We start from the raw sequence: 23,817 nt of genomic DNA, 5'->3' as shown, positions 1-23,817 counted from the left end.
GAAATAATAACTAAGAAGAGAAATCGTCTAAAATGTAATACGTCGGAAAAACTTTTTTTATTTTTTATAAAAATGTGTAAAAAAATAAAATAAAATAAAATCCCAGTCCACAATCATCCACAACACGTTCTCTTAGATTTCCATGTTATGATACATGTTCACATTATTTATTGACTGTATCTAAAAAAGATAAAAAAATATTTTTATTGAAATGAAGATATGAAATAATCCTAAATGAAATACAATGACTTGGTTTATATTATTGTATATACTAGGGCAGGGGTCACCAACGCGGTGCCCGCGGTCACCAGGTAGCCCGTAAGGACCAGATCAGTCGCCCCCTGGCCTGTTCTAAAAATAGCTCAAAGAGCAGCACTTACCAGTGAGCTGCCTCTATTTTTTTAAATTTTATTTATTTACTAGCAAGCTGGTCTCGCTTTGCTCGACATTTTTAATTCTAAAAGAGACAAAATTCAAATAGAATTTGAAAATCCAAGAAAATATTTTAAAGACTTGGTCTTCACTTGGAATAAGCGGTAGAAAATGGATGGATGGATGGGTCTTCACTTGTTTAAATAAATTCATTTATTTTTTACTTTGCTTCTTATTACTTTTAGAAATACAATTTTAGAGAAAAAATACCTTAAAAATGATTTTAGGATTTTTAAACACATATACCTTTTTACCTTTTAAATGTCTTCCTCTTCTTTCCTGACAATTTAAATCAATGTTCAAGTAAATTATTTTTTTTTTCATTGTAAAGAAATATTTTAGCTTCTGTTTTTTCGACAAAGAATATTTGTGAAATATTTCTTCAAACTTACTATGATTAAAATTCAAAAAAATTATTTTGGCAAATCTAGAAAATCTGTAGAATCAAATTTAAATCTAATTTCAAAGTATTTTGAATTTCTTTTAAAATTTTTGTTCTGGAAAATCTAGAAGAAATACTGATTTGTCTTTGTTAGAAATATAGCTTGCTCCAATTTGTTAAATATTCTGACAAAGTGCAGATTGGATTTTAACCAATTTAAAACATGTCATCAAAATTCTAAAATGTATCTTAATCAGGAAAAATGACTAATGATGTTCCATAAATTATTTTTTTAATTTTTTCAAAAAGATTCAAATAAGCTAGTTTTTCTCTTCTTTTTGTCGGTTGAATTTTGAATTATAAAGAGTCGAAATTGATAAACTATGTTTCAAAATTTTATTTTAAATTTTTTCGTATTTTCTCCTCTTTTAAACCGTTCAATTAAGTGTTTTTTTTCATCATTTATTCTCTACAAAAAACCTTCCGTAAAAGGAAAAAAAAAATGTACGACGGAATGACAGACAGAAATACCCATTTTTTTTATATATATACATTTAGCTATTCTTGTTTGAATCACACTTACGTGTAACTTACAAATGACAATATATTTATTTATTTAAGTGTGTATCAAACTGGTAGCCCTTCGCATTAATCAGTACCCAAGAAGTAGTTTTTGGTTTCAAAAAGGTTGGTGACCCCTGTACTAGGGCATCAAATCAGTGTCAGTTGAGTCGGTCCATAGGTTGCCTGTAGGGATTTTTAATGTCCAGCAGATGTCAGTATTTAGTGACACAGTATCGACACAGTATCAATACAGTTTTGCAATGTGTCGAAACGCTTCATGACGCCTCATCAACCCATCACTAATTGACACTCCTGGTATAAATGTATTGTTCTGCTAACCCTGGTGTGCAATAGTGTTGTGTGACATTTTCATTATTTTGAAAGTAGCCAGTATTCAATATGCCCATCAGGAGGCAGGGTAACAAAACCAGATCAGAGTTTCAGCCATACTTCACAAACGGGCAGCAAATATTCAAAATATGATTTTAATAGGTTAAATAATGATACACACTCAATTGCATTTACCAAATCAGTGGAAGGTCAACATTTGGACTGTAGCTATCTCTGCTGAACTTCGACCTGCCTTGCGTGTAGTGTCCTCTATACTGGCTGATATAGCTGGAAGGCGGCGAGTCATGAGATCCACGGACTTCCCGGGTTGCTAGTTGCATCTTTTGCCAAGCGGGAACCTGTCGGTTATCTGTTGGAAAGCCAACGGGCCACCCCATCGATGCTGGGTAAGCAGGCAGCTGGCCTCCATGGGCTGATGGGTAATTGTTTTGCTGGGAGCCTTCATGAGGGAACTGAAAGATTCTCTCAAAGTCTACCCTTTTCATGTGGCCGGCTTGACGGTCCTTGTTTGAGTTCGTAAAACCGCTGTTCGCAGGCTGATAAGCGGACGGTTGATGGCGGTCACCGCTTTGAGGGTTGCTTGGCTTGTACCCAAGAGAGTGATACGGTGGACTCACTCCATGGTGTTGCTCCATGACATCAGCACCAGGGCCGTTAAGCGCTTGATTTTGGGAACTTGCTCCCCAGATTGGCTGTAGGTCGTAGTCCAATGGTAGATCCTCCCAGTCGAGAGGCTCATCCAATGTCGAATCGTCGGAATCCTCTAGGTTGCTTGAGACATGACTGATACGATAGCTGTGACCTAGAAGTAAGCAAGTACATTTTATTTATAAAGCGCTGTACAGAACATAGGTCAAGTAAAACAATTCAATTAAAAACAGGGGTAACAAAGATACAAAGGTGATTACAAATTATAGATAACAAAAAGGTCCATTAACTAGAAGTTTTCAAATGTTTCTTAAAAGTTAACAGTCAAGATCACAGGGACTGGTGCAGATTGTTCCGGAGTCTGGGAGCTATAGCCTGGAATGCCAGGTTTCAAAACCAGTTTTGGGGATCTTTAGAAGACCAGAAGCTGCGCCCTGAAGAGTAGGGGCATAACTAGTCAGGGATGTACTGAGGGGCCCCACCATGCAACGCACAGAAAGTCAGGACTAAAATCTTAAACTTTGTGGAATTTAACTGGAAGCCAATGAAGACTGGATAAATCGGGGGTGATCTGGACTGTTCTGGGTGCACCGGTCTAAAGTCTAGCAGCCGCATTTTGTACAGTCTGAAGTCTCTTTAGCGTTGACTTGTTGGAGTGAAAAGAGAATTGTGAGGCGAAATTTAAGAACAAATTTCTCACTTCAGAAATATTTCTGAGGTACTAAACAGTTTTCCAAGATTTCTGAGACTGCTTTTAACAGATGCAGCCAGAGCACCAAGGGAGTTCTTGGTCCGGGGGATCTTTTTATCAGGGGCAATTATCAGTTTCCGTTTTGTTTGAAGTTATCTGGAGGAAATTAAAGAGGACAACCAGTCTCCTCACTCCAAGAACTCATAAAAAGTGAAACTCTGAATCATTGAAGGAGCATAACGGTTGAATACGGCATAGGTGATAAACATTTAAAAAACTACTGATAAACCTCCCAAGAGGCATCAGGTACAACAAAAATAAAACAGGCCCCAGAACAGAACCCTGGGCCACAAAGGTGACTGCAAATTATAGTTAAAGGTCAATTAACTAAAAGCTTTACTAAAAAGAGAAGTTTTCAAATGTTTAAGTGTCAACACAGTCAAGATCACAGAGGGACTGGTGCAAGTTGTTCCAGAGTCTGGGAGCTATAGCCTGGAATGCCAGGTCTCCACAGGTTTTAAAACAATTTGGGGATCTTTAGAAGACCCTGGCCTAAAGACCGGAGGCTGCGCCTTGAAGAGTAGGGGCATAGCAGGATTACAATCTTAAACTCAGTGCGGAATTTAACTGGAAGCCAATGAAGACTGGATAAAACAGGGGTGATCTGGACTGTTCTGGGTGCACCAGTCTGCATTTTGTACAGTCTGAAGTCTCTTTAGCAGTTACTTGTTGGAGTGAAAAGAGAATTGAAACAATTTTTGGTCAGTTGGCCAATGACATGGACTGATCCAACACAAGGCCAAGGTTTCCGAGGCTGCTTTTAACAGATGCACCCAGAGCACCAAGGGACTTCTTGATCAAGAGGATCTTTTTAAGTCGGGGGCAAATATTAGAGTTTCCGTTTTGTTAGAAATTATCTGGAGGAAATTAAGACAACCAGTTTTTCATAGAGACTCACTCCAAGAACTCAGATAAAAAGTGAAATTCTGAATCATTGAAGGAGCATAACAGTTGAATAGAAGTGATAAGAAACATTTTTAAAAACTACTGATCAATCTCCCAAGAGGCATCAGATACAACAAAAATAAAACCGACCCCAGAACAGAACCCTGGGCCACACCACATGACAAGTTGGACACATTGGACTAGTGATGGGTCCGGCAACACCGATGCATCGGCGCATGCGTCGAGCTCATAGAGCAAAACCCTGTGTCGGTGCGCGTACCGCTTTTAGAAAGTCACGTGACCGATCATGAGCTGTTTTGGTCACGTGACCGATACGCCAACTGTGTCGCACTGACGCCTCCTCTGTGCCCTGTGAGCGGCTCTTTTCTACAGCCGGAGAAATAATAACTAAGAAGAGAAATCGTCTAAAATGTAATACGTCGGAAAAACTTTTCTTTTTTTTTTTTTTTTTAATAAAAATGTGTAAAAAAATAAAATAAAATAAATTCCCAGTCCACAATCATCCACAACACGTTCTCTTAGATTTCCATGTTATGATACATGTTCACATTATTTATTGACTGTATCTAAAAAAGATACAAATATATTTTTATTTAAATGAAGATATGAAATAATCCTAAATGAAATACAATGACTTGGTTTATATTATTGTATATACTAGGGCAGGGATCACCAACGCGGTGCCCGCGGTCACCAGGTAGCCCGTAAGGACCAGATCAGTCGCCCGCTGGCCTGTTCTAAAAATAGCTCAAAAAGCAGCACTTACCAGTGAGCTGCCTCTATTTTTTAAATTGTATTTATTTACTAGCAAGCTGGTCTCGCTTTGCTCGACATTTTTAATTCTAAAAGAGACAAAACTCAAATAGAATTTGAAAATCCAAGAAAATATTTTAAAGACTTGGTCTTCACTTGGAATAAGCGGTAGAAAATGGATGGATGGATGGGTCTTCACTTGTTTAAATAAATTCATTTATTTTTTTACTTTGCTTCTTATTACTTTTAGAAATACAATTTTAGAGAAAAAAATACAACCTTAAAAATGATTTTAGGATTTTTAAACAAATATACCTTTTTACCTTTTAAATTTCTTCCTCTTCTTTCCTGACAATTTAAATCAATGTTCAAGTATTTTTTTTTTATTGTAAAGAATAATAAATATTTTAGCTTCTGTTTTTTCGACGAAGAATATTTGTGAAATATTTCTTCAAACTTACTATGATTAAAATTCAAAAAAAATTATTCTGGCAAATCTAGAAAATCTGTAGAATCAAATTTAAATCTTATTTCAAAGTATTTTGAATTTCTTTTAAAATTTTTGTTCTGGAAAATCTAGAAGAAATACTGATTTGTCTTTGTTAGAAATATAGGTTGCTCCAATTTGTTAAATATTCTAACAAAGTGCAGATTGGATTTGAACCAATTTAAAACATGTCATCAAAATTCTAAAATGTATCTTAATCAGGAAAAATTACTAATTATGTTCCATAAATTCTTTTTTTAATTTTTTCAAAAAGATTCAAATAAGCTAGTTTTTCCTCTTCTTTTTGTTGGTTGAATTTTGAATTATAAAGAATCGAAATTGAAGATAAACTATGTTTCAAAATTTTATTATAAATTTTTTTGTATTTTCTCCTCTTTTAAAACGTTCAATTAAGTGTTTTTTTCATCATTTATTCTCTACAAAAAACCTTCCGTAAAGGGAAAAAAAAAATGTACGACGGAATGACAGACAGAAATACCCATTTTTTTATATATATATAAATGTATTTATTTAGCTATTCTTGTTTAAATCACACTTACGTGTAACTTACAAATGACAATATATTTATTTATTTAAGTGTGTATCAAACTGGTAGCCCTTCGCATTAATCAGTACCCAAGAAGTAGTTTTTGGTTTCAAAAAGGTTGGTGACCCCTGTACTAGGGCATCAAATCAGTGTCAGTTGAGTCGGTCCATAGGTTGCCTGTAGGGATTTTTAATGTCCAGCAGATGTCAGTATTTAGTGACACAGTATCGACACAGTATCAATACAGTTTTGCAATGTGTCGAAACGCTTCATGACGCCTCATCAACCCATCACTAGTAGAAAACCTTACCTTTTTCTTTCACTGGCATAGCAACACCGTCACTGGAGAGCAAAAGACAAATCCAGTAGGCCCTGGGAGAGGAACACACCTGTTGGTAGTAATCACAAGAAGTGCAGAGAAAGGTATGGTCGGTGTAAAACAATGACATACCACAGAAGAGCTGCAAAGATCATGGCTGCCTGCTGGGAGAGGAAGACTAGCGTTCCTCAGAGAAGATCCCTGCAAATGTGACAGAGCCTGCACTCCTGAGTGTTGGCTCACCTGCTCCTTAAAGGGCCGTCAACGAGTCGCAGCTGTGAAGCATTACGGTACTCAAGCTGCAGCGTTGCATTACTCAAGCTGCAGCTACATAAATAGCATTGCAAATTTTAATGAATATATATTTTTTTTTTAAGGGAAATTGGACACTTTTGAGCAGAGCTGACGCAATTTATTAAATTTAACTGGAAGTTTAGGATCACTTTCCACAATATTTTTTTGTAAATAATTTAAACATAATTTTGGGGGGGAATTTCCTGCCAAAAACAGGCTAATATAACCATTAAAAGGCGAGGATTCATTATTTTCAAGCTCCTTTTGACATTTTGTTCCATAAAACGTTAAGCTGGAGAATTTTGGAAATATTTCAGTTTGTATGTATTTGATTATTTATTTAATTTACAGGAGCAGAGACAATTGGTAGAACATGTTGACAATAATTTATTTGTGTTTTTTATAAAATATGATTTAAAGTGTGATAATTGTACAAGATACTACAATATATATATTTTTGTCATTGCCCTAAAAATTGGAATTTATAAATGTATTATTTTGTAATTTGTTTGTGTATTATATGAAATGATAATAATATGAGGCTAAAATTAATATTGGGCTAACAGTAAAATTATTAACAGCAATAAATCAAATATAATTAAATAAATATAGAATATAATCAAATAGAATGTAAAGCGATGTAAATTAGATTGTGGAATTTACTAAAAAAAAATAACTATAGATGATATAAACACCTTTGTGATGAGAAAACAATAATTTGTTTGTGTTTTTATAAAATATGAATTAAAATATAATAATAAATAATAATACACATTAAAATGTACAAGATACTACAAGATATTTTTTTTTTGTCTTTGCCCTAAAAATTGGAATTCATAAATGTGTTATTTTGTAATTTGTTTATGTATTATATGAAATTATAATAATACAAGGCTAACAATAATATTGGGCTAACAGTAAAATTATTAACAGCAATAAATCAAATAGAATTAAATAAATATAGAATATAATCAAATAGAATGTAAAGCTATGTAAATCAGATTGTGGAATTTACTAAAAAAAAATAACTATAGATGATATAAACACTTTTGTAATGAGAAAAACAATATATATATGTATATATATATATTTTAGAGTATATGATTTAAAATATAATAATAAATAATGATACACTTTAAATGTACAAGATACTACAAGATATTTTTTTTGTCATTGCCCTAAAAATTGGAATTCATAAATGTATTATTTTGTAATTTGTTTGTGTATTATATGACATGATAATAATATAAGGCTAACAATAATATTGGGCTAACAGTAAAATTATTAACAGCAATAAATCAAATATAATTAAATAAATATAGAATATAATCAAATAGAATGTAAAGCAATGTAAATTAGATTGTGGAATTTACTAAACGAAATAACTATATATGATATAAACACCTTTGTGATGAGAAAACAATCATTTGTTTGTGTTTTTATAAAATATGATTTAAAATATAATAATAAATAATGATACACATTAAATGTACAAGATACTACAATATATATTTTTTTGTCTTTGCCCTAAAAAATGGAATTTATAAATGTGTTATTTTGTAATTTGTTTATGTATTATATGGAATTATAATAATATAAGGCTAACAATAATATTAGGCTAACAGTACGATTATTAATAGAAATTAATCAAATATAATTAAACAAGTATAGAATATAATCAAATAGAATGTAAAGCTATGTAAATCAGATTGTGGAATTTACTAAAAAAAAATTACTATAGATGATATAAACACCTTTGTAATGAGAAAAACAATATTTATATATATATATATATATATATATATATATATATATATAATTTTTTTTAGAGTATATGATTTAAAATATAATAATAAATAATGATACACTTTAAATGTACAAGATACTACAAGATTTTTTTTGTCATTGCCCTAAAAAATGGAATTCATAAATGTATTATTTTGTAATTTGTTTATGTATTATATTAAATGATAATAATTTAAGGCTAACAATAATATTAGGCTAACAGTAAAATTATTAATAGCAATAAATCAAATATAATTAAACAAGTATAGAATATAATCAAATAGAATGTAAGGCGATGAAAATTAGATTGTGGAATTTACTAAAAAAAATAACTATATATGATATAAACACCTTTGTGATGAGAAAACAATAATTTGTTTGTGTTTTTATAAAATATGATTTAAAATATAATAATAAATAATAATACACATTAAAATGTTCAAGATACTACAATATATTTCTTTTTGTCATTGCCCTAAAAATTGTAATTCATAAATGTATTATTTTGTAATTTGTTTATGTATTATTATGAAATGATAATAATATAAGGCTAACAATAATATTAGGCTAACAGTACAATTATTAATAGAAATAAATCAAATATAATTAAACAAGTATAGAATATAATCAAATAGAATGTAAAGCTATGTAAATCAGATTGTGGAATTTACTAAAAAAAAATAACTACAGATATAAACACTTTTGTAATGAGAAAAACAATATATATATGTATATATATATTTTAGAGTATATGATTTAAAATATAATAATAAATAATGATACACTTTAAATGTACAAGATACTACAAGATATTTTTTTTGTCATTGCCCTAAAAAATGGAATTCATAAATGTATTATTTTGTAATTTGTTTATGTATTATATTAAATGATAATAATTTAAGGCTAACAATAATATTAGGCTGACAGTAAAATTATTAATAGCAATAAATCAAATATAATTAAACAAGTATAGAATATAATCAAATAGAATGTAAGGCGATGAAAATTAGATTGTGGAATTTACTAAAAAAAATAACTATATATGATATAAACACCTTTGTGATGAGAAAACAATAATTTGTTTGTGTTTTTATAAAATATGATTTAAAATATAATAATAAATAATAATACACATTAAAATGTTCAAGATACTACAATATATTTCTTTTTGTCTTTGCCCTAAAAATTGGAATTCATAAATGTGTTATTTTGTAATTTGTTTATGTATTATTATGAAATGATAATAATATAAGGCTAACAATAATAGTAGGCTAACAGTACAATTATTAATAGCAATAAATCAAATATAATTAAACAAGTATAGAATATAATCAAATAGAATGTAAGGCGATGAAAATTAGATTGTGGAATTTACTAAAAAAAACAACTATATATGATATAAACACCTTTGTGATGAGAAAACAATAATTTGTTTGTGTTTTTATAAAATATGATTTAAAATATAATAATAAATAATAATACACATTAAAATGTTCAAGATACCACAATATATTTCTTTTTGTCATTGCCCTAAAAATTGTAATTCATAAATGTATTATTTTGTAATTTGTTTATGTATTATTATGAAATGATAATAATATAAGGCTAACAATAATAGTAGGCTAACAGTAGAATTATTAATAGAAATAAATCAAATATAATTAAACAAGTATAGAATATAATCAAATAGAATGTAAAGCTATGTAAATCAGATTGTGGAATTTACTAAAAAAAAATAACTACAGATGATATAAACACTTTTGTAATGAGAAAAACAATATATATATGTATGTATATATTTTAGAGTATATGATTTAAAATATAATAATAAATAATGATGCACTTTAAATGTACAAGATACTACAAAATATTTTTTTGTCTTTGCCCTAAAAAATGGAATTCATAAATGTATTATTTTGTAATTTGTTTATGTATTTTTTGAAATGATAATAATTTAAGGCTAACAATAATATTAGGCTAACAGTAAAATTATTAATAGCAATAAATCAAATAGAATTAAACAAGTATAGAATATAATCAAATAGAATGTAAGGCGATGAAAATTAGATTGTGGAATTTACTAAAAAAAAATAACTTTAGATGGTATAAACACCTCCGTAATGAAAAAAACAATAATTTGTTTGTGTTTTTATAATATATGATTTAAAATATAATAATAAATAATGATACGCATTAAATGTACAAGATACTACAAGATATTTTTTTTTGTCATTGCCCTAAAAACAAAATTCATAAGTGCATTATTTTGTAATTTGTTTGTGTATTATATGAAATTATAATGATTTAAGGCTAACAATAAAATTAGGCTAACTGTAAAATTATAAATAGCAATAAATCAAATAGAATTAAATAAGTATAGAATATAATCAAATATAATGTATAGCTGTGTAAATTAGATTGTGGAATTTACTAAAAAAAAATAACTACAGATGATGTAAACACTTTTGTAATGAGAAAAACAATATATATATGTATATATATATTTTAGAGTCTATAAGTTTTAAAATATAATAATAAATAATGATACACTTTAAATGTACAAGATACTACAAAATATTTCGTTTGTCATTGCCCTAAAAAATGGAATTCATAAATGTGTTATTTTGTAATTTGTTTATGTATTATATGAAATTATAATAATACAAGGCTAACAATAATATTAGGCTAACAGTACAATTATTTATAGCAATAAATCAAATATAATTAAACAAGTATAGAATATAATCTAACAGAATGTAAAGCTGTGTAAATTAGATTGTGGAATTTACTAAAAAAAAACTATAGATGATGTAAACATCTTTGTAATGAGAAAAACACATTTTAAACTAGTACAGTAAGATTATAAACTTTATAAAACACATTTTAAACTAGTACAGTAAGATTATAAACTTTATAATCTTACTGTACTAGTTTAAAATGTGTTTTTCTCATTACAAAGATGTTTATATCATCTGTAGTTTTTTTTATTTTTAATCATTAATTAATTATTATTTTTTTTACATTTTTAAAGAATATTAAATTGTACAGTATATTATGATATTTGTCATTAAAATTATCTTAACTTTATAATATAAAGTTAAGATAATTTTAATGACAAATTAAAATTATCTTAACTTTATAATATAAAGTTAAGATAATTTTAATGACAAATATCATAATATACTATACAATTTAATATTCTTTAAAAATGTAAAAAAAATAATAATTTATTTGTGAAGGTAATTCAAAAGCACATTTTTAATAAACCTGCCACATACATAAGTACACATTTAAAACATATCTCACCTACAAGGTATGAAATATTTGCCCCAAGTAACAATTATTATTAAATTGAATGAAAAAGTGTCTACATTAAATGAATCAATGTTTTAATGTAGATGATTAAAGTCCATAAAGCATTCACATGTTGCACAATGAGATGTAAGCAGGGGATCATTAATGCGACTTCCTGTTTGTAAAAATATATATTTTTATTAGTATTTATTTAATATACTAACAGCATTTCATGATTAATATTTATAAATGAAGATTCCTAATAAATTACCCTAGAATAAGCACACATTTGATTGGTAAATCATAGTGTAACGACCTGGAATGACACTTTACTTGTGGTGTTGGAGTTGTCCGACTTTTTGTGTGGCTGTAAACGCATCACCGGCTAAGTGCCATATGTGCATGTGTTGGCGCAAGTGAGAAAGAGCGAGCGGCTGCTGTTGATGTAACAAAGTTGCTTTTGGTCTGGTTTGTACTGCAGAAAATGCCCACTTTTGCTAGATATCATTTTTTTTACTAATGTTTTGGTGATGTGTTTATGGCCGACAATAAAGAGTTTTGCTCAGTAAAGTGATGGATGGAATTCATGTCCCTCAAAGCGTCTCGACAGACGTTACAATATTTGAACAATGATGACGAAAACTGTTTTCTCTGTAGTGTCGAAAATTGTTATGCGCTTATTTTTTTTGGTGATTTTGTGCGTGGCATAGATTTGCCGTGCGCAGAGGACGCTTGAGCAGTGCGCAATTGCACAGGCGCGCACCTTAGAGGGAACGTTGCTCTTCTTATGTTTTTTTAAGTACGTATGTAAGATCATTGAAATGCCTCATATTTCCGATCTTAGGGATATTAAATGTGTTATTAAATATACTGTGTCTTAGAGATGCGCGGTTTGCGGACACAACCGCGGAGTCCGCGGATTATCCGCGGGTCGGGCGGTTGAAATAAAAAAAAATTAGATTTTATCCGCGGGCGGGTGCGGTTTTGATTAAATGTTAGTTCGGGTGGATGGCGGATGGTTGACGACTTCTGTGATGCGGTTGCGGATGAAATAATTGCCTATCTGCGCATCTCTACTACCCGGGTTCCAGTACCACAAGTCCCGCTGCCGGCCGGGATGCCCAAAATGTCCAAAACGCGCCCAGCAAAGTCCCACGGGAAGGCGGGGAGAAAAGTGAGAAAAGTCTGTAAAATGTTTAGAAATCACACCCGGGTTCGAGTGCCACAAGTCTTAAGACTCCATGTGGGACTCGAACCTGGGTAGGTATTTTGAACATTTTTGGGGACTTTTGACGACTTTTCCAACTTTTATCCCCCCTCCCCGTGGGACTCGGCTGGGTGTGCTATGAACATTTTGGGCATCCCGGGACTTGTGCGGCCGGCGGTGGGACTTGTGGGACTGGAACCTGGGTAGGTATTTTGAACATTTTCGGGGACTTTTGCTGACTTTTCTCACTTTTCTCCCCCACTTCCCATGGGACTTTGCTGGGTGCGTTTTGGACATTTTTTGCATCCCGGGACTTGTGCGGCCGGCGGCGGGACTCGTGGGACTGGAACCTCCACAAACACCCTGAGCATGAGCAGTTTCGTCCGCCGTGATCCCAGAAGAGTGCCACAGGATGTTAAAACAAGATAGAACGCAGCTGCCTGCAGCAGTTTGAGTGGCGCGAGCGCGCTTGGAAGTGCGCTCAGCGCGGCTCCCAGATGATTGCGCACTGGTGTGCGTCTGGGCCGTGACAGCGTGGCACGCATTGAATGTCTCTGCTGCATTGGATCAGTCTCCTTTCTTTAACAGGCAAAAGCTTTATAACCTCACTAATGCCTTGCATCGTCTATATTAGATATATAACAACGGGCGGGTGGCGGATGGCGGGCGGGTGCGGTTTTGATTAAATGTTAGTTCGGGTGGATGGCGGATGGTTGACGACTTCTGTGATGCGGTTGCGGATGAAATAATTGCCTATCTGCGCATCTCTACTACCCAGGTTCCAGTCCCACAAGTCCCGCTGCCGGCCGGGATGCCCAAAATGTCCAAAACGCGCCCAGCAAAGTCCCACGGGAAGGCGGGGAGAAAAGTGAGAAAAGTCTGTAAAATGTTTAGAAATCACACCCAGGTTCGAGTGCCACAAGTCTTAAGACTCCATGTGGGACTCGAACCTGGGTAGGTATTTTGAACATTTTTGGGGACTTTTGACGACTTTTCCAACTTTTATCTCCCCTCCCCGTGGGACTCGGCTGGGTGTGCTATGAACATTTTGGGCATCCCGGGACTTGTGCGGCCGGCGGTGGGACTTGTGGGACTGGAACTTGGGTAGGTATTTTGAACATTTTTGGGGACTTTTGCTGACTTTTCTCACTTTTCTCCCCCACTTCCCATGGGACTTTGCTGGGTGCGTTTTGGACATTTTTTGCATCCCGGGACTTGTGCGGCCGGCGGCGGGACTCGTGGGACTGGAACCCCACAAACACCCTGAGCATGAGCAGTTTCGTCCGCCGTGATCCCAGAAGAGTGCCACAGGATGTTAAAACAAGATAGAACGCAGCTGCCTGCAGCAGTTTGAGTGGCGCCAGTGCGCTTGGAGGTGCACTCAGCGCGGCTCCCAGATGATTGCGCACTGGTGTGCGTCTGGGCCGTGACAGCGTGGCACGCATTGAATGTCTGTGCTGCATTGGATCAGTCTCCTTTCTTTAACAGGCAAAAGCTTTATAACCTCACTAATGCCTTGCATCGTCTATATTAGATATATAACAACGGGCGGGTGGCGGATGGCGGGCGGGTGCGGTTTTGATTAAATGTTAGTTCGGGTGGATGGCGGATGGTTGACGACTTCTGTGATGCGGTTGCGGATGAAATAATTGCCTATCTGCGCATCTCTACTACCCAGGTTCCAGTCCCACAAGTCCCGTTGCCGGCCGGGATGCCCAAAATGTCCAAAACGCGCCCAGCAAAGTCCCACGGGAAGGCGGGGAGAAAAGTGAGAAAAGTCTGTAAAATGTTTAGAAATCACACCCAGGTTCGAGTGCCACAAGTCTTAAGACTCCATGTGGGACTCGAACCTGGGTAGGTATTTTGAACATTTTTGGGGACTTTTGACGACTTTTCCAACTTTTATCCCCCCTCCCCGTGGGACTCGGCTGGGTGTGCTATGAACATTTTGGGCATCCCGGGACTTGTGCGGCCGGCGGTGGGACTTGTGGGACTGGAACCTGGGTAGGTATTTTGAACATTTTCGGGGACTTTTGCTGACTTTTCTCACTTTTCTCCCCCACTTCCCATGGGACTTTGCTGGGTGCGTTTTGGACATTTTTTGCATCCCGGGACTTGTGCGGCCGGCGGCGGGACTCGTGGGACTGGAACCTCCACAAACACCCTGAGCATGAGCAGTTTCGTCCGCCGTGATCCCAGAAGAGTGCCACAGGATGTTAAAACAAGATAGAACGCAGCTGCCTGCAGCAGTTTGAGTGGCGCGAGCGCGCTTGGAAGTGCGCTCAGCGCGGCTCCCAGATGATTGCGCACTGGTGTGCGTCTGGGCCGTGACAGCGTGGCACGCATTGAATGTCTCTGCTGCATTGGATCAGTCTCCTTTCTTTAACAGGCAAAAGCTTTATAACCTCACTAATGCCTTGCATCGTCTATATTAGATATATAACAACGGGCGGGTGGCGGATGGCGGGCGGGTGCGGTTTTGATTAAATGTTAGTTCGGGTGGATGGCGGATGGTTGACGACTTCTGTGATGCGGTTGCGGATGAAATAATTGCCTATCTGCGCATCTCTACTACCCAGGTTCCAGTCCCACAAGTCCCGCTGCCGGCCGGGATGCCCAAAATGTCCAAAACGCGCCCAGCAAAGTCCCACGGGAAGGCGGGGAGAAAAGTGAGAAAAGTCTGTAAAATGTTTAGAAATCACACCCAGGTTCGAGTGCCACAAGTCTTAAGACTCCATGTGGGACTCGAACCTGGGTAGGTATTTTGAACATTTTTGGGGACTTTTGACGACTTTTCCAACTTTTATCTCCCCTCCCCGTGGGACTCGGCTGGGTGTGCTATGAACATTTTGGGCATCCCGGGACTTGTGCGGCCGGCGGTGGGACTTGTGGGACTGGAACTTGGGTAGGTATTTTGAACATTTTTGGGGACTTTTGCTGACTTTTCTCACTTTTCTCCCCCACTTCCCATGGGACTTTGCTGGGTGCGTTTTGGACATTTTTTGCATCCCGGGACTTGTGCGGCCGGCGGCGGGACTCGTGGGACTGGAACCCCACAAACACCCTGAGCATGAGCAGTTTCGTCCGCCGTGATCCCAGAAGAGTGCCACAGGATGTTAAAACAAGATAGAACGCAGCTGCCTGCAGCAGTTTGAGTGGCGCCAGTGCGCTTGGAGGTGCACTCAGCGCGGCTCCCAGATGATTGCGCACTGGTGTGCGTCTGGGCCGTGACAGCGTGGCACGCATTGAATGTCTGTGCTGCATTGGATCAGTCTCCTTTCTTTAACAGGCAAAAGCTTTATAACCTCACTAATGCCTTGCATCGTCTATATTAGATATATAACAACGGGCGGGTGGCGGATGGCGGGCGGGTGCGGTTTTGATTAAATGTTAGTTCGGGTGGATGGCGGATGGTTGACGACTTCTGTGATGCGGTTGCGGATGAAATAATTGCCTATCTGCGCATCTCTACTACCCAGGTTCCAGTCCCACAAGTCCCGTTGCCGGCCGGGATGCCCAAAATGTCCAAAACGCGCCCAGCAAAGTCCCACGGGAAGGCGGGGAGAAAAGTGAGAAAAGTCTGTAAAATGTTTAGAAATCACACCCAGGTTCGAGTGCCACAAGTCTTAAGACTCCATGTGGGACTCGAACCTGGGTAGGTATTTTGAAAATTTTTGGGGACTTTTGACGACTTTTCCAACTTTTATCCCCCCTCCCCGTGGGACTCGGCTGGGTGTGCTATGAACATTTTGGGCATCCCGGGACTTGCGCGGCCGGCGGTGGGACTTGTGGGACTGGAACCTGGGTAGGTATTTTGAACATTTTTGGGGACTTTTGCTGACTTTTCTCACTTTTCTCCCCCACTTCCCATGGGACTTTGCTGGGTGCGTTTTGGACATTTTTTGCATCCCGGGACTTGTGCGGCCGGCGGCGGGACTCGTGGGACTGGAACCTCCACAAACACCCTGAGCATGAGCAGTTTCGTCCGCCGTGATCCCAGAAGAGTGCCACAGGATGTTAAAAGAAGATAGAACGCAGCTGCCTGCAGCAGTTTGAGTGGCGCGAGCGCGCTTGGAAGTGCGCTCAGCGCGGCTCCCAGATGATTGCGCACTGGTGTGCGTCTGGGCCGTGACAGCGTGGCACGCATTGAATGTCTCTGCTCCATTGGATCAGTCTCCTTTCTTTAACAGGCAAAATCTTTATAACCTCACTAATGCCTTGCATCGTCTATATTAGATATATAACAACGGGCGGGTGGCGGATGGCGGGCGGGTGCGGTTTTGATTAAATGTGAGTTCGGGTGGATGGCGGATGGTTGACGACTTCTGTGATGCGGTTGCGGATGAAATAATTGCCTATCTGCGCATCTCTACTACCCAGGTTCCAGTCCCACAAGTCCCGCTGCCGGCCGGGATGCCCAAAATGTCCAAAACGCGCCCAGCAAAGTCCCACGGGAAGGCGGGGAGAAAAGTGAGAAAAGTCTGTAAAATGTTTAGAAATCACACCCAGGTTCGAGTGCCACAAGTCTTAAGACTCCATGTGGGACTCGAACCTGGGTAGGTATTTTGAACATTTTTGGGGACTTTTGACGACTTTTCCAACTTTTATCCCCCCTCCCCGTAGGACTCGGCTGCGTGTGCTATGAATATTTTGGGCATCCCGGGACTTGTGCGGCCGGCGGAGGGACTTGTGGGACTGGAACCTGGGTAGGTATTTTGAACATTTTTGGGGACTTTTGACGACTTTTCCAACTTTTATCCCCCTCCCCGTGGGACTCGGCTGGGTGTGCTATGAACATTTTGGGCATACCGGGACTTGTGCGGCCGGCGGTGGGACTTGTGGGACTGGAACCTGGGTAGGTATTTTGAAAATTTTTGGGGACTTTTGCTGACTTTTCTCACTTTTCTCCCCCACTTCCCATGGGACTTTGCTGGGTGCGTTTTGGACATTTTTTGCATCCCGGGACTTGTCCGGCCGGCGGCGGGACTCGTGGGACTGGAACCTCCACAAACACCCTGAGCATGAGCAGTTTCATCCGCCGTGATCCCAGAAGAGTGCCACAGGATGTTAAAACAAGATAGAACGCAGCTGCCTGCAGCAGTTTGAGTGGCGCGAGCGCGCTTGGAGGTGCGCTCAGCGCGGCTCCCAGATGATTGCGCACTGGTGTGCGTCCGGGCCGTGACAGCGTGGCACGCATTGAATGTCTCTGCTGCATTGGATCAGTCTCTTTTCTATAACAGGCAAAAGCTTTATAACCTCACTAATGCCTTGCATCGTCTATATTAGATATGTAACAACGGGCGGGTGCGGTTTTGATTAAATGTTAGTTCGGGTGGATGGCGGATGGTTGACGACTTCTGTGATGCGGTTGCGGATGAAATAATTGCCTATTGTGTATGTTTAAAGGGGGCCTATGGTGATGTTCCTCTTTTTCGACTTAAAAATGTTCCAATGCATACGTCGGCAGCCAGATTGGGAGACAAATCTTCCCATTGTCACATTTTTACTTTGGCCTTTGGACACATAGTAGGCTTTCATAGCATCGTCTATTCGTGCAGATGCGTTAACTCAAAAGTAAGAACTGATTATTCAGTGTCTTTGTGTTGAGGCAAAATGGAGTGCACGTCTCTAAAAAAGGTAAACAATGGCTTACCGTGGTAAGAAAAAATGCCTCCGCTCCTGTGGGCGGTATTATGCTTTGCAACACTGTATCTTAGAAACAGGAGTTCAGAATATTCAGAGAGACTCTTAATTTTCCAGTGAATGTGTTCAAATGGCATGTATAATTTCCGTGACTGCAGTAGTAGAACTGTACTGTTTTGCTACTCATACTAGAGCAACTACTACTACTATTTTTGCCAGGGACATGTTAATGAATGCTTTTCTTTGGTCCAACACCTTGTTGTTGGGCTTGTGTTTTATTCAGGAAATTATGGACTCTCCATTTCTCCATACTTTAAAGGATTCATTTTTAATTATTGGCTTCTGACATTGCAGACAAGCTTCTAAATCAATTTCTAGGAACGCTTGGCTTCTCACTTCCACATCAGCGTTGAAATAATTACAGCAGTTGTGATGGTGGACGTTTTTATTTTATTGATTCAGTCTAAATGTGTATTTCTGCTAACGTTCATCCAAATATTTTATTTAGAAAGGAACCTTTTCATAGTGTTGTGGTGTTTATATATATATGTATATATATATATATATATATATATATATATATATATATATATATATATATATATATATATATATATATATATATGTATATATATATATATATATATATATATATATATATATATATATATATATATGTATATATATATACAGTATATATATATATATATATATACAGTATGTATATATATATATATATATATATATATATATAGTATGTATATATATATATATATATATATATATATATATATTAGAGATGCGCGGATAGGCAATTATTTCATCCGCAACCGCATCAGAAAGTCGTCAACCATCCGCCATCCACCCGATCTAACATTTGATCAGAACCGCACCCGCCCGCACCCGCCCGTTGTTATATATCTAATATAGACGATGCAAGGCATTAGTGAGGTTATAAAGCTTTTGCCTGTTAAAGAAAGGAGACTGATCCAATGCAGCACAGACATTCGCGTGCCACGCTGTCACGACCCAGACGCACACCAGTGCGCAATCATATGGGAGCCGCACTGAGCGCACCTCCAAGCGCGTCTCGCTGCCGGCGATGGCCGAGTATGGGCCCGACGCTCCAGCGCCATCCATTTTCAGGGCTAGTTGATTCGGCAGGTGGGTTGTTACACACTCCTTAGCGGGTTCCGACTTCCATGGCCACCGTCCTGCTGTCTATATCAACCAGGGTGAGCCCCACCCCTTTCGTGAGCGCACTGCGCGCGGAGTGACCCCTGTTACGCGCCCCCGGCAACAGGGGTGGCGGGCAGGTAAGCTGCGCGGGCGGAGCGCGCGGAGTGACCCCTGTTACGAGACCCCGGCCACGGGGGTGGCGGGCAGGTAAGCTGCTTACCTGCTGCGCGTGACGCCGGCCGCGGCGAAGGCGGACGAGGCGGGGTGTCGGTGAGGTGGGCGCGGTGGTGACCCTGGACGTGCGTCGGGTCCTTCTCGCGGATCACCTCAGCTACGGCTCCCGGTGGGGCCCTCTCGGAGGAAGGGGCCTCGGTCCCGGACCCCGGCGAGGCGTCCCTTCTCCGCTCCGTAAAAGTGTCCATCTCTTTTTTTTTTTTCTTCTGTTGTGGCATATGCTGCAGGTGCCTGCTCGTTTTTCGTATGTGGGTAACAACATTTAACTATGTATATATATTTCCCAATTGGTTTAACTGCCACCCGCCTGAATCTATTTAAAATCTAATTTTTTTTTATTTCAACCGCCCGACCCGCGGATAATCCGCGGACTCCGCGGTTGTGTCCGCAAACCGCGCATCTCTAATATATATATATATATATATATATATATATATATATATATATATACAGTATATATATATATATATATATATATATATATACATATATATATATATATATATATATACTGTATATATATATATATATATTCTGTATATATATATATATATATATATATATATATATACAGTATATATATATATATATATATATACATATATATATATATATATACTGTATATATATATATATATACATATATATATATATATATACTGTATATATATATATCCGTGTCCGCAAATCGCGCATCTCTAATATATATATATATATATATATATATATATATATATATATATGTCTTAATAAGGTTATCCAAAAAATAGTGCTCGATACCGTAGTAGAGCGCAATATATGTATGTGTGGGGAAAAAAAATCACAAGACTATTTCATCTCTACAGGCCTGTTTCATGAGGGGGGTACCCTCAATCGTCAGGAGATTTTAATGGGAGCATTCGCATACCATGGTTTATATAGGGCACAGAGTGGGTGGGTACAGGCTGGCCTAGGGGCGTGGTGATTGGTTCATGTGTTACCTAGGAGGTGTTTCCGTCTATGGCGGCATGTTGTTACAATTTCGCTGCGCTTGTTGAGGGATGACAGGTCTGGACGGTAAATAATAAACAGTTTCTCTTTCAAGCATAGGTTGCATCTTTTATTACCACTATTGTAAGGTGTGCTGGATGCAAGAATTTGCCATGTTATTGAATATTCAACATTATTGTCTTTGAGGTCCCAAATGTGTTTGCTGAGTTCTGTGGTATTTCGCAAGTTTTTGTTCCTGAAAGAAGCCTTGTGGTTGTTCCATCTGGTTTTGAATTCACCCTCGGTTAATCCTACATATGTGTCGGATGTGTTAATGTCCTTGCGTATCACCACGCCCCTAGGCCAGCCTGTACCCACCCACTCTGTGCCCTATATAAACCATGGTATGCGAATGCTCCCATTAAAATCTCCTGACGATTGAGGGTACCCCCCCTCATGAAACAGGCCTGTAGAGATGAAATAGTCTTGTGATTTTTTTTCCCCACACATACATATATATATATATATATATATATATATATATATATATATATATATATATATATATATATATACACTGCAAAAAGTCAGTGTTCAAAAACAAGAAAACATTTTTTTTATTTGAACTAAGCAAAATGATCTGCCAATAGAACAAGAAAATTTGGCTTGTCAAGACTTTCCAAAACAAGTAAAATTAGCTAACTTCAATGAACCCAAAATAGCTTAGAATAAGTATATTCTCACTAATAACAAGTGTACTTTTCTTGGTAGAAAAAACAAACATGAGACCTTTTTGCTCAATATGTTGAAAAATATTCTTAAATGAAGTAAATGCTAGTGCCATTATCTTGACATAATGATATGCGCTCGGCATCATGATTTTTTTTTTCATGCTTGAAATAAGAAATGATGACTTTAAAAAAGTAGTTTTATACTTGTGAGTGTTGATGACACAGCTTTGCAACACTTGATATTCTAGTTTCAAGCATGTTTTACTCAATATAGGTCATAACATCTCAGCAACAAGCTGTAATATCTTACTGAGATCATTAAGGACCAAAACACTTAAAACAAGTAAAACACTCTAACATCAAATCTGCTTAGTGAGAAGAATTATCTTATCAGACAGAAAATAAGCAAATATCACCCGTATTGGAGATATTTCATCTTACTTAGATTTCACTTTTTGCAGTATATATATATATATATATATATATATATATATATATATATATATATATATATATATATATATATATATAATAAGGACATTATGGACTGATGACACATGTGGTATGCTTTGGATCATGAACTATTTATTATGTGGATAGATTGATGGATGCATGGACAAATGGATAAATACAAAACCCAAAAGCAGTGACGTTGTCACGTTGTGTAAATGGTAAATAAAAAGAGAATACAACAAATCCTTTTCAACTTATATTCAATTGAATAGACTGCAAAGACAAGATATTTCATGTTCAAACTAAAAAACTTGTTTTTTTTGTGTGCAAATAATCATGAACTTAGAATTTAATGGCATTAACACATTGCAAAAAAGTTGTCAGAGGGACATTTTTACCACTGTGTTACATGGCCTTTCCTTTTAACAACACTTGGGAACTGAGGAGACACATTTTTGAAGTGGAATTCTTTCCCATTCTTGCTTGATGTACAGCTTAAGTTGATCAACAGTCTCCCTTCTCATATTTTAGCCTTCATATTTTCAATGGGAGACAGGTCTGGACTACAGGCAGGCCAGTCTAGTACCCGCACTCTTTTACTATGAAGCCACGCTGTTATAACACGTGGCTTGGCATCGTCTTGCTGGAATAAGCAGGGGCGTCCATGGTAACGTTGCTTGGATGGCAACATATGTTGCTCCAAAACCTGTATGTACCTTTCAGCATTAATGGTGCCTTCACAGATGTGTAAGTTACCCATGTCTTGGGCACTAATACACCCCCATACCATCACACATGCTGCCTTTTACACTTTGCACCTATATATAAGAATCCGGATGGTTCTTTTCCTCTTTAGTCCGGAGGACACAACTTCCACAGTTTCGGAAAACAATTTGAAATGTGGACTCGTCAGACCACAGAACACTTTTTCCACTTTGCATCAGTCCATCTTAGATGAGCTCGGGCCCATTTCTGGGTGTTGTTGATAAATGGCTTTCGCTTTGCATAGTAGAGTTTTAACTTGCACTTACAGATGTAGCGACCGAATGTAGTTACTGACAGTGGGTTTCTGAAGTGTTCCTGAGCCCATGTGGTGATATCCTTTACACACCGATGTCGCTTTTTGACGCAGTACCGCCCGAGTGATCCAAGGTGCGTAATACCACGGCTTACGTGCAGTGATTTCTCCAGATTCTCTGAACCTTTTGATGATATTACGGAGCGTAGATGGTGAAATCTAGTGATGGGTCCGGCAACACCGATGCATCGGCGCATGCGTCGAGCTCATAGAGCGAAACCCTGTGTCGGTGCGCGTACCGCTTTTAGAAAGTCACGTGACCGATCATGAGCTGTTTTGGTCACGTGACCGATACGCCAACTGTGTCGCACTGACGCCTCCTCTGTGCCCTGTGAGCGGCTCTTTTCTACAGCCGGAGAAATAATAACTAAGAAGAGAAATCGTCTAAAATGTAATACGTCGGAAAAACTTTTTATTTTTTATTTTTTATAAAAATGTGTAAAAAAATAAAATAAAAAAAATTCCCAGTCCACAATCATCCACAACACGTTCTCTTAGATTTCCATGTTATGATACATGTTCACATTATTTATTGACTGTATCTAAAAAAGATACAAATATATTTTTATTTAAATGAAGATATGAAATAATCCTAAATGAAATACAATGACTTGGTTTATATTATTGTATATACTAGGGCAGGGGTCACCAACGCGGTGCCCGCGGTCACCAGGTAGCCCGTAAGGACCAGATCAGTCGCCCGCTGGCCTGTTCTAAAAATAGCTCAAAGAGCAGCACTTACCAGTGAGCTGCCTCTATTTTTTAAATTGTATTTATTTACTAGCAAGCTGGTCTCGCTTTGCTCGACAT

The 23,817-nt window shown here is 37.2% G+C and overlaps 2 protein-coding genes across 2 annotated transcripts in view; one reads left to right on the top strand and one right to left on the bottom strand.

Moving 5' to 3' along the window:
• The window catches only part of prkcab (protein kinase C, alpha, b), a 259,108-nt gene that overhangs the window by 3,253 nt on the left and 232,038 nt on the right, over positions 1-23,817 (top strand).
• On the bottom strand, positions 1,848-6,423 carry LOC133615638 (uncharacterized). The gene is made up of 3 exons (XM_061974380.2): positions 6,273-6,423; positions 6,132-6,193; positions 1,848-2,531 (listed from the first exon to the last, which is right to left on the bottom strand). Exons 1-3 carry the CDS (start codon positions 6,293-6,295, stop codon positions 1,900-1,902), a joined length of 717 nt encoding a protein of 238 aa, XP_061830364.1. The 5' UTR covers positions 6,296-6,423; the 3' UTR covers positions 1,848-1,899.

The sequence above is a fragment of the Nerophis lumbriciformis genome, linkage group LG22 (assembly GCF_033978685.3).
Source record: "Nerophis lumbriciformis linkage group LG22, RoL_Nlum_v2.1, whole genome shotgun sequence".
Classification (NCBI taxonomy): domain Eukaryota; kingdom Metazoa; phylum Chordata; class Actinopteri; order Syngnathiformes; family Syngnathidae; genus Nerophis; species Nerophis lumbriciformis.
This window is presented reverse-complemented; position numbering and strand designations above follow the sequence as displayed.

What these genes read in the sequence shown, in the direction of transcription:
- LOC133615638 (XM_061974380.2), bottom strand. Translation starts at nt 6,295, where the DNA reads ATGATCTTTGCAGCTCTTCTGTG. An exon ending in ATCTTTGCAGCTCTTCTGTG is followed by an intron (nt 6,194 to 6,272) that starts GTATGTCATTGT and finishes TTCCTCTCCCAG; the next exon opens with GGCCTACTGGATTTGTCTTT. An exon ending in TATGCCAGTGAAAGAAAAAG is followed by an intron (nt 2,532 to 6,131) that starts GTAAGGTTTTCT and finishes GCTTACTTCTAG; the next exon opens with GTCACAGCTATCGTATCAGT.